The sequence below is a fragment of the Microtus ochrogaster genome, chromosome 22 (assembly GCF_000317375.1).
Source record: "Microtus ochrogaster isolate Prairie Vole_2 chromosome 22, MicOch1.0, whole genome shotgun sequence".
Taxonomy (NCBI): Eukaryota; Metazoa; Chordata; class Mammalia; order Rodentia; family Cricetidae; genus Microtus; species Microtus ochrogaster.
In genome coordinates this window covers 27,205,412-27,220,760 of record NC_022023.1, presented here as the reverse complement: position 1 = coordinate 27,220,760, position 15,349 = coordinate 27,205,412, and the positions used below count along the sequence as shown (strand labels likewise).

At 45.7% G+C, this 15,349-nt stretch overlaps 1 protein-coding gene across 1 annotated transcript in view; it reads left to right on the top strand.

Moving 5' to 3' along the window:
• The window catches only part of Tm2d3 (TM2 domain containing 3), a 70,385-nt gene extending 55,236 nt beyond the window's left edge, over positions 1 to 15,149 (top strand). Inside the window, exon 6 of the mRNA XM_026784394.1 lies at positions 15,002 to 15,149. Within this exon, the coding sequence (XP_026640195.1) occupies positions 15,002 to 15,032 (31 nt within the window). The 3' untranslated portion in view covers positions 15,033 to 15,149. The remainder of the gene's footprint in view (positions 1 to 15,001) is intronic.
• Positions 15,150 to 15,349: the final 200 nt, after the last annotated feature.

Below are 15,349 nucleotides of genomic sequence, written 5' to 3'. Positions count from 1 at the left end.
GGAGCCCAGGCAGTGTGTGCTGCCGGCCTCTATAGCCATCAGGTGGCTGGTGTGGACTCACATGTGGGCCTCACTTCCATCTTACTGGTCAGTGTGTTCGTTTTTATGCCAGTACCATGTTGATCTTTTGCTGCAACTCTGTCTCAGCGCTGGAAGTCAGGGACGGTGACACCAATAACAGTTCTTTTATCGTTCAACGTCTTTGGCTTTTGTGGTTCCATGTGAATTTTAAGATTGTTTTCTATTTCTCTGAAGAATCGGATTGGAAATTTGATGAAGGTTGCATTGACTCTGTACATCAGTGAAAAGATGTTCGATATTAGGGACATGCAAATGAATACTTCACAAGTATACCACGTGGGTATTAAGATGGTTAAAACCAGGACAGTGTCAGCAGAGAGTATGTAAAGGAACTGGAATCCCACGCTGCCTGCTTGGATGCAAAGGGCTCAGGCACTACGGGAAAAGCTCACAACATCAAAGACAGAGCTACTCTGTGACCTGGTTCACAATTCAAGTCCGTCATGGCGGGAGAGTCACGGGGGAAAAACTTGAGACACCTAGCTGCTCACTCTGCTTCCACAGCCAGGAAGCTGCCCTGAGCTCACTTTTCATTCAGTCTAAGTCCTCAGGCCCGAGAATGACGTCACCTGTAACTGAGGCGGGTCTCCCTAACTCAGTTAACCTAGTCTAGAGACTCCCTCGCAGGCGTGTCCACAGCCCCGTCTCTAAGTGATTCTAGACCGGGTCAAGTTGACGACGTTACCCATCACACAGTGGACCTTCACGCTGTTTTCTGCTGGCCCCATCACACAGGATGACCAGAATGTGGTGGATCTGGTCTCTGTCCTCCTCCTGGCCCTGTGACGCTCTGCAGGCCGGGTACTCGGATGTGTCTAGGGGGAAGCAGGCGCTGCACTCTAATCCTCTCCACTTGCAAACAACACCTGAGAATGTTCAGCAGGAGCTCATGCTCATTGCACAACAGGCAGGAGTGTCAGGGAATCCCATGCTCCCCTCTGTCTTCCTGAAGAGGACGGAGGTCTAATGATGTCCTCTTGGCACGGCTTCACTTGGTTTCAGGCAGGTGCTCTTGGGTCCTCTCAGCATCCTCTGCTGTTGGTTGGCTGGTGCCCACTGGGTCAGGGGTTGCCAAACCAGTTTAGATTTGCCAGCAGACCTGACAGTGACTTTCCTGTAGCTAGCTGCTTTGTTCCTTTGGAAATGCGGGAGGTGTTTTCCTTGCTGCTGTCCTTAGGGTTAGGGCCTCAGCTAACAGAGGCTACTGGAAACATCGCAACAACAGTTGGCAGTGGTCTGATCTTGGTTAGCCTGTTGAAAAATGTTCCCTAGGAAGATCTGTCTTGTGTAGTGAGTCTTTCTCTGTCCTGCTAGCCAGCTCCCAAATAATGACACAGAGGTTTCTTACTAATCATGAGAGCTCAGCCTTAGCTTAGTCTTGTTTCTGACTGGCTCTTATAACTTAAATTAACCCATTTCTATTAAACTTTGTGCTGCCACCTTGGCTCACGGCTTTTTACCTCTCCTCCTGTATGTCCTGCTTCCTCTGTGTCTGGCTGGAAACCCCCATTCTTCTTCCCAGAGCTCTATCTGTAAGTCATGCCTAAACCCCCTGCCTAGCTATTGGCCATTTAGCTTTTTATGAAATCAGTCACAGTGACATAGCTTTACACTGCAATCAAATATCTCACAACATTTCTCCTTTTGTCTAAAAAAGTAAGGGTTTTAAGTCTAACATAGTAAAACTATATACAATAAGGACAATTATCAGGTAAGAGTTACATTTGCAATATCCAGTCCATTTGTATTTAGCAATTTCAAAGGAAATGTTCTATTATCTATCCTACCTTGATGAGTTCAAAGTTTTGCACCTAAATTATTTTTTATCATGACTTGTAGTACCAACCTAAAATTATATATTTAGACCTCAAAACATGTTTAGATAAACAATTTAAGCTTTTATGTATCATCCTTATATACTTTATACCTCTTTTTGAAGTGGTTTTTTTCTGAATTTGATAACAAGGAACTATAACTGTCTTGTCTTCAACTCCATCAGAGACCTGAGAATGATATAATGTTACTTGAGTAAACAGGAATCGTGGTGCAAACACTTCCAAAACTATACAAATGATAGAAACATCTGGCTACCTGGACAGTCACCTAAGATTCCTCTGCAACTTTGGGGTATTCATCTTCACCCCACAGGCCTAGAATATCTGACAGACTTTTCTGTGGAGTGGGAACTTTAAAGGACTATCCTACCCTGTTTTGGAAAAGCTTAGCAGTCACTTTTGTATACTGCTTGTCCAATTTGGGCAGCATTCTGTCAGCATCCAAGGTGAGAGCAATTTTTTTGTCCAAATGGCTTGCTTTGCCACAAAGAAAGAAATCTCCAACTGAAGGCGTAAGTCACAAACAATGCCACAGCAGTTTGGAATTATGATTAATAGGGTGGTATTTATTTAAAGGGGAAAAAAAACTTACAGATCACCATCAGCCCTCTGCGCAACCAGGAAGGGAGTCTAGTCACCGGTGGAGCAGGAAGTGAAGAGAGAGAGGAAAGGGAAGTGGCGCTTTTTTAAAGGGAGAGAGACCACGCCCCAATGGGCTGGTATCTCAGCGGCTATAGGCTGGAGGAGCGGAAGGACCTCCCGCAACATCCAACTGTCATATCAGCCATTGTAGCACTGGAAGCTGGCTTGGTGGCTGGCTCCAGCCTGCAGGCAGCAGCCTGTAGCCACACCCTGTATGCTGCTGAGCAACAGCCCACCTGAGAGACTGCAGGAGTAGAAAGCTACAGTTCCTTGTCCAGAACTTTTCTTAGTTTTCTCACGACCTGTGCTTGGATATTCCAGCTCATACCTTGCACACTATATGTAGTGAGTTTTTCTCTGTCCTGCTAGACAACTCCCAAATAACAACACAGAGATTTCTTACTAATTATGAAAGCTTGGCCTTAGCTTAGGCTTGCTCCTACCTAGCTCTTATAACTAAAATTAGCTCATTTCTATTAATCTACCACTTGGCTTGTGACTTTTTACCTCTCCTCCTGCGTGTCCTCTTTCCTCTGCATCCATTTGGCAACCTCTTTCTTCTTCCCAGAGCTTTCTCTGTCTGTAAGTCCCACCTATATCTCCTGCCTGGCTATTGGCTATTTAGCTTTTTGTTAAACCAGTCACGGTGACTTATATTTACACAGTGTAAACAAATATCTTGCAACAGTCTTAAATGTCACCAGAGTATGATCCTGGAGAAGCAGGCTTTCCCGTCCAGGTCAGAGCAATCACTTTTATGCCGAAGACATCTGAGCACCGTTTCTCCATGGAAGCTGCAGAGTAGAAAGAACCTGCCAAAACCAAGACTCTTCTACTTAAAATGTGAAAGGAAATAGACACACACACACACACATAGACACACTCACAAATTCACACATACATGCACACATCTGTGCACACACACACACACACACACAAATACATATGCATTCACAACAGCTCTGGCCAAGACTAATTCCTTCTCTGATACAATTTCATGAAAGTTCTTATCAAAAGCCCCCAAAGTCAGGCAAGCCTAAGGACAAATGTTCCTCAAAGGTCATCTGCTCAAGACCTCTTGCTAGAGTTAGGGGGCCTGCCCTAAAAGTAGCAGCATCTCGAGGGTGTTAGGAAGGCTTTTCCCAAAGGACACCCCAACCGCAGCACTTGCTTGTCTAGAGAGAACGAGAGGCCTCCAAGTGAGTGGGAGACCCACGTATTAGCAGATGCCCACCCAAACCTGTCTCTCTACAGGGAGCTGCCAAGCTGCTTCTTTATTCTGAACACAAGAAGCGACTGCCCTGTTCTTCTCTGCCATGATCACTGGGGAGGTATATGCAGATGCACCAACACCAACACCTTTCATGGGAATCGGTAAAGCAATCGTTTTAAACCACACCCGCAAGGCTGAAGAGATGGCTCAGTGTATGGCTTTCCCAGGGGATCTGAGTTCAATTCCTAGTTCCCACACCAGGCAGCTCATACCTGTATTTCCAGCTCTGGGGACCCAAGGGTCCTTGCCTCCATGGCACCTGCGCTCACATGTTTGTCACCACACACAGGCACAGAAACGTCTGCATAATTAAAAATAAATATAAACATTATCTTAAAATGCTCACATTCTGAGTATTGGTGGGGCACTCCTAATAGTGTAAAACCAATACCCACACTAACCACGCCCAGCTCTGTTCTTTTTGACATTTGGTCCTCCTTGTCACCACATGAAATACTTCATTGTCAGTTGTCCCTAAATCCCAACTGGCTTCTCTTGATTAAGACCTGACTGGGGTCTAGGATTATAGCATGGAGCAGCGGTTTTCAGCTTTCCTAGTACTGAGACCCTTTAATACAGTTCCTCATGTTGTGGTGACCCCAATCATAGAATCATTTTTGTTGCTACTTCATAACTGTAATTTTGCTACTGTTAGGAACTTTTCAAGTAAATATCTGTGTTTTCCGATGGTCTTAGGCAACCCTGTGAGGGGTCGTTTGAACCCCCAAGGGGTCTCTACCCCACAGGTTGAGAACCGTTGGCTTAGTGAATCAGTATCTATACAAGGGCCTGGGTTCAATCCCCACCACAGGAGAAAGAGGAAGAAAGACATTGGAACCTGTCTGAAGATGACTTTGTCATTTTCCTGGATGACAAGCGTTTGGGATATAAGACTGAATTTTCCTTCCAAGAGTAAATCCTTCCCATTTTGGAGAAAAATGTCAAATGGTGTATAAAATCAAATGACAAAACTCTAAGGATTTTAGTCCTACTCGGTTTTAATTCCAAAGAGTGTGAAAACCTGCAGAAATTAGGACCAGGAACAAAAGGAGGGCCCTCTCCCTGACAGCTGATGTGGCCTCCCCTCAGCCCCTGGTGCTTGCCAACCTCCAATGCTCACTGTTGGGTTGGTGCTCATAGGCCGACTGGTACTCATATGCCCACAGATGCTCACTGGCTTGCTCATGCTCACGGGCCGGCTGGTGCTCATAGACCCACTGACGCTCATGGGTCCGCTGGTACTCACGGGCCAGCTGGTGCTTATAGACCCACTGATGCTCATGAGCCCGCTGGTGCTCACAGGCCTGCTCATGCTCATGGGCCGGCTGGTGCTCACGGGGTCGCTGGTGCTCACGGGCAGGCTGGTGTTCATAGACATTGCTTTTACCTGACTTTGACAACCTGATCACACTCCCACCTCTCTTTTCCATAGTTTCAAGAGTAAGCCTTGCCAATCGATCCATGTCCTTCATTCACCTGCAGGAACACAGTAGCTCCGTCTGTCCACACCCTGCACTCTTGCTCACCCTCTACCAAGCAGCCTTCCTGGTCCGGATGCCCTGACACCCCCCTCTGACTCCTGAGACTCCAGAACGCCCTACACTCCCTTCTCCAGACCCCACTGGCTTCCCTGGATTCTGGGATCCCATGGTTTTTCTTGGACCCCTCTGTTTTTCTCCGAGGACACACATCCCCTCCCCTTACCCTGGATCTCATAGGCTCCCTCTCTCCATCCCCCCTCCCTCTCCCTTTCTTCCTCTCCAGACCTCACTGCTGTCATCTGGTATAGTCTCCTGTCACCAGGTGTAGGTCCATCCCCCAAATCCCCATCTTCCCTACCCCCATCCCTCAACCCCCAGCTCCATCAGCTTCCTTTCCCTGACCCCTCAGCTGTTCTGGACCCAAATATGGAGTCCACTGCTTCAGACTTGGTCATAGTTTTACATTTTACTCCTTTATAGCTAAAGCATCTAGTATGTTCTTCTTTGAAACCTGAGGGTCAACTCAATGCTCCTGTTCCTACTTTCATAGAAATGGTTTCACCAGCCTCACTTTCTGTCAGACATTTGATACCAAAGCATGATTGGAAACACTGGATCCTACCAGTGCTGCAGTTTCCTGGCCCTAATTCCCTGACTGTTCTCATCACCAGGGGAGCCTGTTTTCTCTTCTCCCATTTGTGGCCCCTGAAGTGAGAGCCAGATTACTTCATGGAATTTTTTTCCCCCTCACAGGAGGAGATTCATGCTATTAGCTACAGTCCCCTGACACTGTAGATCCAAGGACATTTTATATTCTGGAAACTCAGTTAGAAACTAGAGACCACTGCTGATGGCTACTCCCTGGGATCTTAGTCTGAGAGAAGGCTCTCACACCCTCAAGTCCCTTTCCTTGTTAGAGCAGAGGGAATTCACCAGGCTTCATCCTGGGCAGTCCCTTTTCTGTATCCAAATATTAATAGATGCTCAGCTAAAGTAATGGTGCCCCCTAGGGGTATCTTGTGGTACAACAAGAGCTCCAAATAGTGACTCTTCCCTATCTCACTCCAACTTCCTTCCTTTATGGAGAATAATAAATAGAAAATAATGCTTTCTTCTTTAAAACTAGAAATGAATGGGCTCATTTTTAATTTAAATTTATTTTAGATGACACATAAACATTTAAAAATCATGTATTAATAGGCTACCACAATGTTTTGATACCACATATATACTATCTAATGTTTAAAGGGTCAGCCCTCCACATCTCTAAACATTTCCACATCCTTTGAAGGATTCTGGGTTCTCCTCCGCATCTTCCGTCAGTGTGTAAGTTCATGACAGTGCTCAGTCTTGGGGACACTGGAGGCTTTCCTCTGTCCTGAGCTAAATGGATGGAAAGAAATCAGGAAGGGCATCCTGGAGAAGGTAACAAGATGTGCACGTGGCCTTGGAGGATTTAGATTGGCTGCAAAGAAGTAAAGGAGCCCCAGGAGAGGGACCCTGAGGACACCAATCTGTTTCCTTTTGAGTCACAGAGGTTAAACCACAAGGTTGGAACTCTCAGCATTAGGTGCCTGAGCTAGAAATAGGCCTCTTCCCTCCTGCCGAGAGCTGCCAGAGAAAATACAGGCTGCCCAGTTAAATTTCAATGTGAGACAAACAAAAAAAAACAATGTTATATGTGGATATGAGACCAGTACGCTTTGGGGAAACAGACGTGAAACAAAGTATTCATGGTTTAGCTGAAAATACAATCCAAGTCGAATTTAACTGGCCATCCTGGTTTCTGCCTTCTAACCCTGGCAGCCGTGCACCCCAGAAACTAACATCATACCGTTTCAGCAATGCCACATTGTTTCTGAGGAAGATACAGTCTATCTGCTTCAGAGGTAGCAAGGGGACGCTGGTACTTTATATTTCCTTTGTCACCTGCTGCATGGTGGCACAGCCTTGTCTTCAGAATGTGAGACCCATTTCAGAGGAGCTGTCCTGTAGCACAGTGTCCCTGCAATGTGTCGAATGTCCACGTCTGTTGAGGGGAGCTGCTCAGAAAACTCTGGGGCTAAACACAACACTATGTTTCTCTCCAACGAGATGAAACAAGTCACTTATGTCTGCTTTAAAATCCATCTTATGGACGTGTTTTTAAGAGGACCCAGGCACTATTTGGAACTCGCAAGTCATACAAAGCAACATCCATTTCCGTGAAAAGAAAATGTGCCAATCTTGGCAAAATGGCAGCTCAGGCCATCTCAGCAGCCAAGGACATCTATGGCTGGCTAGCTTGAGTGGCTTCTCACCTCAGGGTTTCAGGGCACATAATACCCACTGATGATTCAGAACAGAGTTGGCCCACTTGGTGTTTATAAATAGCAAGAGTCCTGGATCTACACTGTTTACAGTGTTGTTTTCAGGGAAAACAAGGTAAGAGGGCTTGGTAGCTGCTGACTCACGTCTTCCGGGAGGTTAGCCTTGACTTCTAAATGATGGCTCTCACCCTTGGTTTCTCATTTGCCCAGTGAGGATGAGGGGAGGATCTGCCTTGGGGGTTTAGGATGGATTTAAATGGGATAATCCCTATCAAGCACTTGGTTCACTGTTGGCACTAACATCTACTCAACAAATGACAGTCATTAGCATTGTAGTGAGTGGAGTGATAGCCCCACCAAAGATGCCCCACCTCATGCCCAGAACCTGTGAGTTTGTCATGCCTCAGGACTGAAGGGGCTTCATGGGGAGATCACAGTTTAAGAATTTAAAATGGGGGAGATGCTCCTGGATTTTATAGGGGAGCCCCATCTAACCACATAAATCCTTTACATCAGAGACCTTTCCATTGTTATGGCTAGAAAGGCTCTGAAGATGGGGGCAGATACCCCAAGCCCAGGACTGTGATCATCCTGGTGAAACTGGAAGATGGGAGAGTGGTTCCCTACCTAGGACTCCTAGAGAGGAGCATGACCTGTTAAGGTCTTGGTTTGAAACCAAGGAGACCTGTGCCAGGTCCAACCTTGTTTTTGTTGTTGTTGTTGCTTGTGGGTAGTAGTTTGAGCTTCAATAAAAACCTAAAATATTCAAAATCTTTGTTAATAAGATTGTGTTCTTTCAAATCAATACCATGTGTTTTACATCTTTCGAAGAACACATGTACACAATGTCTGAAAGAGAACAGGCTTTACCACAATGGTTGGCAGTTAGGTGGTGTCAGAAATATAGGGGGAAATCAGAATGTTTGTGACTATGGAAATTTTATGTGTGTGAATGCAGGTGCCTGCCGGGGCCAGAAGAGGGCATCAGACCCCCTGGAACTGGCTGTTGTGAGTTCCTTGAGGTGAGTGCTGGGAACCAAACTGGTCCTCTGCCAAGAGCATCAAGTGGTCTTAACTGCGGAGCCACCTCTCCAGCCCCAAATTTTAGAAATATTTTAGGGAAAAGCAGAATCATCAAGTATCTACAATGAAAGGATTTTTCAGAGTCATTTTCAATATAAATGCCCAAGAATATAATTCCTGCTCAGTTATAACTTCCAGAATATAGAAAATTGTGTAGTTTAAAATGTTGAAAAGACAAAATCACATTCAATTTTCATGATTCTAAGTGAAAGAAATAAAACACCCAATTCTATGTGGACGACAAGTTCCTCCTTCTAGGAAGACAAAAGCAGAGCGTGGCATCCATGCAAAGTCTGAAGGGATGGACCACAAGCTCTTTGAGGTCCGCCCCTGCAATTTGCTGATACCGTTATCAGTTGTTTTTGTACTGAGACCAAAACACCTTCCAGAAACAATTCTGCCCTTCTTCCCAGCACTCTAGTTTGGATTTCCTGCCTAACCATATCCTGCCTGGCTATTGGTCAGTCAGCTTCTTTATTAAATCAATCAGAGCATAATTTACACAATGTACAGGAATATTCCACAGCTTATATAGATGTGTGTGTGTGTGTGTGTGTGTCTTTGTATAGATGATGTATATGTATACATTACATAGAGACAGAGTTTCTCTATGTAGCTCTGACTGGCCTGGAGGTTACTATAGAACAACCTGGCCTCAAACTCACAGAAACCTTCCTCCTTCTGCCTTTCAAGTGCTGGCATTTAAGATTTGCAACAGTACATCCAGGTTGCATGTATTCTTATCATTCATTTCAAAACATTTTCTCATTTTCCTCCTGAGTTCATCTCTGACTTATGGATTATTTGGAAGCATATGATTTATATTTAAAAAACATTTCTAGTTATTGATTTCTTGCTTAATTATACTATGGTGATAAAATACCCTGTGTGGAATTTCAGTCATTAGGAATGTATTAAAGATTTCTGTCATCGCTCAGATTCTGGCCAAATGGAACCAAGGCTCTATGCAGAATTTTTTTTAAAAGAATGATAATCCCACAATTAGGCATACAGATTTATTTAACAGTCACGTTAGCTTTGTTCATGGACTACCATAGCTCTCCATGTCCTTGCTAACTAAGAAAGGTGTGTTAAGATCTCCTACCACGGGGCTGGAGAGACAGCTCAAAATTGAACATTTGCTGCTCTTGCAGAGGATCCAGGTTCAGTTTCCAGCATCCACAACTGTCTGTAGCTTCAGTTCCGGGTAATAAATACAAAGTCCTCTTCTGGTCCTTTTGGGTACCAAGGATGTATGGAACACATACATGCATGCAGGCAAAAACACTCATCTCATACAAATGAAATAAAAATATTTTTAAATCTTCTAAGGTGGTGAATTCATCCCTTCTGATATCTGTCCATTTTGGCTTTACAGCTAAAAGGCTAATTTAGCATTTATTTATTTTTTTTCCTGGCAGAGCAACTTCTTAGCATTTTTAGGTATCACATGGAGCTTTGGAAATACCATGATTGCTTCACAGCTTCATTTAGATTTACCTGCGTCTTTATTCATTCATTCATATATATGTTCCTTTATTCATGAGTGCTCTTATTGGACATATGGCCCTAGTCAGCATCATTCACTTTCAGGGCTTTGAACCTGTGGCTTCATCATTCACTGGCCAATGTGGTCTCCTCTGGAGGAAATACTGCTTGGTCAATGGCCACTTTTTCACTTTTCTATTTGTTTTTCAGCTTTACACTTATGTGTCTATGTGTGGTTTTCATTTACTGCTCTTATTTTATTGCTCATGTGCACACAGCAAGCTCCCTTTCTGGGTGAGCTGTGCTGCCTGCCCTGCCCTGCTCTTCCTGAGCGGGTGGCCATTTTCCTCACTTTTGGACCAACTCAATCACCATCTCTTCAGACACTCCCTCCCGTTCCGTCCTTCTGGAGCTCTAATTGTGTATTTTCTTTCAAAGTATAGAAATCCTATTTCTTTTTATGCTTTGGTCTGCATATATTTTTCTAACTTGCCACCATAATGACTTATTTTCTCCAGTTTGGACTAAACTTAACAAGTACCTTAAGTTTAGCTGCATTTTTAAGTTCTAAGTTTTCTACTTACTACTTCTGTTATGTTGCTAAAAACAGTCATGTGGTCATTTCATGGGCATGGATTAGCCTCATTATTGTCGAGGTTTTCCACTTTGCTTTTTGGGACAGAACCCAATGCATAGCTTCAGTTGTTCTCCAACTTGTGATCCTCCTGCTGTAGCTTCACAAGGACTGGGTTTATAGGTGTACCACACTCAGCTATTTTGAAGTGATTGTGAGTATTGTAATACCAGCATCAGAATCTCCAGTTGATCTGTTTCTCATGTTTATTTCTCCCTTTTTGATCCAACCCTGTCACTTTTCATAACTGGTTATTTTTCATTGAATATGAGACATTTCGTATAAAATTGTAGAAGATACTAGGGGCCCTTGGCAGCATGTTTCTCAGGATTGTAGAAAATACTAGGGTGTAGATGGAAGTTTCTGCCCTGCCTGATTCCACAGCCATTCAGTACCAAAGAAACACACAGAGGCTTATAGTAATTATAAATGGTTTGGCCTATAGCTCAGGCTTATTATTAACTAGCTTCTACAGCTTAAATTAACCCATAATTCTTATCTATGTTTAGCCACATGACTTGGTACCTTTTCTTAGTAAGGCATTCTCATCTTGATTCCTCTCCATCATTGCTGGTGACTGACTCTCTGCCTTTTCTCTTCCCAGAATTCTCCTAGTCTGCTTGCCCCACCTATACTTCCTGCCTGGGTACTGGCCAATCGGTGTTTCATTAAACCAATATGAGTGACAAATCTTTACAGTGTACAAAAGCATTATCCCACAGCACTAGGGATCTTGGGTGACATCCTCCTCTGGATTGTAGAAGACGCTATCGACCCTGGGTGGATCCTTCTCTGGGTTGGAGAAGACAGTAGGGACCCAGAGCAGCATCCTTCTCTGGATTGTAGAAGATAGTAGGGACCCAGGGCAGCAATAATCCCTCTCTGGGTTGTAGAAGACACTTAGGGTCCTAGGCAACATTCTTCTCTGAAGAAGATTTGGTTTTGCCTCTGCCCAGCACTCAGAATGAGTAAGAGGACTTAACTTCCCCAATGACTGAGGACATTCAAACCAGGGTGCTTGATTTAGTCTCAGGGTGCACCCAGGCTGAGCAACCTCCTTGGCTTGCCTTGGACTAAAGGATTTCTCAGAACAGGAAGTTCCAGCACTAAAGGCAGACAGTCACCACAGGTGGCTCCTTAGGACTCCAAAGAGCTGTAGGGTCTTCTTTGATTCCTCCTTGGCAGACCATCTGTGCTAACTTTTCTCCCCTGTCCCAAGATGCTCCTTGTGGTTCTGCCCAGCTTACTGACATCTCGCTGCCCACTACTGCTGGGTTCTCAGCAGAACACAGCAGTCTGTGAACTAGCCAATGCCTTGAAACAGGAAGAAGAACCCAGTTTCAGGCTTATCCCCACCCTGACCCTGAGCCTCTCCTCTCTCCAGGAACTTGTTTTTTCAAGTCTTCCCTGTCCTGGGTTTTCTCCAGTGCCTTCAGGCAGGTGGTGGTTAGGCAGCTTTTTCTAGTTGTTCTTGATGGGAGGCGTGGTCTGAAACAAGCTAGTTCAACATCACTGGAAGCAGAAATTAGACTGCGTGATTTCAAGGCTTTCGAGTGGTGCCAAATGCCCTCCAGAAAGATGGCAGGACATTGGTTTTCAGTTGCGGTCAGGAAAGGTGGTTTCTCCGAGGCTTCCCAACACTGGGTGTCACCATCGATACCAAAGACACTTTGTCTTTATGGCTTTGCCATTTCCTAGACGTAAGAGGGGGTGGAGCTTCCAGTTTTATTTTTCTGTAACTCCTAAGTTACAGAGCCTTCTTTTCTGTCTCTCAGTCATTGCATTGGGTGAGAAACACGGGGCATTTGAAACACTGCCCAGCAGATCTGATGGATGGAAACCAGAAACCAATCTGTGTGTGGACGGGATCTGCTACAAGTTCACCCAAGGAGCTAGTTTGTCATTGGCTGCTCTTTAACCAACATCAGATCCCCCTGATGGGAGTTATTTTGTGCTGCGTGGCTCAGGAGCTGCAGTCCTGACCACAAAGGCTGGGTGCTGACGCGGGGACATGCGAGGTTCAGGGGGTCTGTGACACTGTCACCAACAGAGTAATGAAGGAAAAATGTAAGGTCAACGCTCAAAATCCTGAGGGTCAGGGCGGGCATGACCCCCATCATGCTGCTTCCCATTCCAGAGACTGTTATCACATTAACAAAGAGAGTGTTGCTTGAGCAGGAAGATCATCTTCACAGAGCTCAAATCCCGCGGCAAGCAACCAGGCTGGGACATGCTGTCTCAGAAATTCTGTCCTTCCAACCACAGGCCCCACACAACAGGTGCGCGCCTTTCGCAGCAGAATGCATTTGTGTCTGGGCCCATTCAGATGTTTGCTTTCCAAATCGTTCCCTTGGCATGTGCCAACGCAGCTGGACTCGGGCATTTAATTAGTCATTTTAAAAACAAAAGGGAAGGTCAGAGGAGGGGGAGAAAGCAGTCCTCCTATTTGCCTCGATCCCCAAGCAATTCTCTCTGGGCTCCTTTGTGGTCACAAAGGCCATAATTCTGGAGCCAAATTTGGGCATCCCACAATGGCGGGTTCAAAGAGGGGTTTTCATTTCTAATTACCCCTCAGGTTGCCCCCGTACCTTTATCCAGTAAATGTGTAATTGGGAGTTCCTGCTTGGAGACTGAAGTCTCAGGCAACAGCAACTCAAAGAGAAGTTTCCCACTGGTCTAAATGGCCTTTTATAGCGTAGGTTTCCAGATACAGGACTGGTTTTTGTTTTTTTTTTTTCCAAAGGCTTTATGTAGCAGTTAATGGCTGCAAGCAAATACCCAAACCTCAGATCCTGACTGTGTGCCAAATCCTTCACTGGGAGGGGAGACTCTGACCGCAGTGTTTGTTGGAAATTGCTCGGAACAGGGAATATTTTACACCCATAAATAACTCCTTTGAGGGGAGGGGGGACAGGTGAGCCATTGCAAGACTTTCTTTCCAAGAAGAGGGACAGTAAACGTATTATGCCTCCAGAAATTTCCAAGGATGTCCCATTTATTCCTTGCAGGAAATACCCTGTAATTTTCCTTCCTTCCTTGCCAATTTTCCTCACTTTTTATCTTAATGAATGAGGTTTGCTGCAACCCGTGTTAGCGCTGGTCTCTTTAGCATTTTTTCCATATTGTTATTTGGAGACTGGGTTCTCCTCAGACTCCTCTCTGCCTGCACATATGTTTAGGTCGGAACTGGCTGTTCAGATGGCATCAGTGGACGGGGGAAGGGGTTCTGTGACACAATACACCGGCTGTGATATGTGGAGCAACCAGAGTCCTGGGGACCACCAGCTGATGGAGACAAGATGAGGCTAGGCTGGTGGGCACTGGACTCTCAGAGAGCGTTATGGAACAAGGGTCTCCCGCAATCTCGCTGAGGAGTGCAGGGTTTTGGGTAACACTTTCTTACCAGCAATGTATGGAAAGCTGGGGAAATGGCTTAGGTAGAAATTGTTTAAAAGTGCATGCTTGGAAAGGCATGGTGGGGCCCTAGGTGAGGCCTGTTACCTGAACACATCCCCAGAAATCAGTAGACCAGCCCTGCTATGGGAGTCAGCTTGTATGTAAAGCGGGGCCAGCCCTGTGTCTTGGGTCTGGGATACATACATGAGTCACGTCTTTGGTTCCAACTTCGCTCCAATCTTGCTTTGTTATGGAATTCAGCAAATTTGCTGCTGGCTCTTTTTCTTCCTCTGCCACTCCCCATTTTCACTACAATGCAACCCCTCTGCCCTCTGACACCCCATGGACAGCACTGTCCTCGCTGTGAGGAGAGAATCAAAGTTAGGGAAGGGCCTGGCATGGACGTATGCTCTGTAACATAGGGTTAGCAATTTGCGGGTCCAGTACTTCCCACGACAAGAATAAGGAACCTAAGACTTGGCTCAATAAGGACTTTACAGACTGGCTAACAAGAGACTCTGAAGGAGCAAAGAAGGGGTGCAGCGAGGACCAGCACAGAAATGAGAGGAGTCAGGCCTCCCTGACCCACCAGTTCCCAGCGACTTCTTCTCAGGCCTACCCCTCCTGGACACCCTGGCCATTCCTCCAGTTCCTCCATCTCAGTGGGGGCAGGACTCCCCTCCTTGCCTTCATGCTCTTCACGCTATGGGACACAATCCTTCTAGAATCCACTCTGGCTACACAGACAAAGATTTTTATGCCTTTGCTTTGTTTTCCAGCTCAAGTGAGGCCTCCTCCTGCGTCCAGTGAACACCCACAAAGACGAATGGAGGATGTTGTGAATGGGGCCTGGGATGCAGGAAGGAAAGATGTATGAGAAGCCCACCATTGCCTCCGTGCTGGGATATTCTCTGGACTGGCTAGGGAGAAGGCTGCATGCATGCCTGTCTCCTCCACAGGACAATAGGGCCACAGCTACTCCCAAGCTCCTGCACACCATATTCTCTGGTGGGTTCCAACAGCAATTAAAAACCAAGGGTTTGCCAAGATTGTCACTCAGCAGGATACTGTTGAGGTGCAAGGTGGGCAGAAGAGTATTGGCTGTGGGTGGGTGGTGGGTGGGTGGG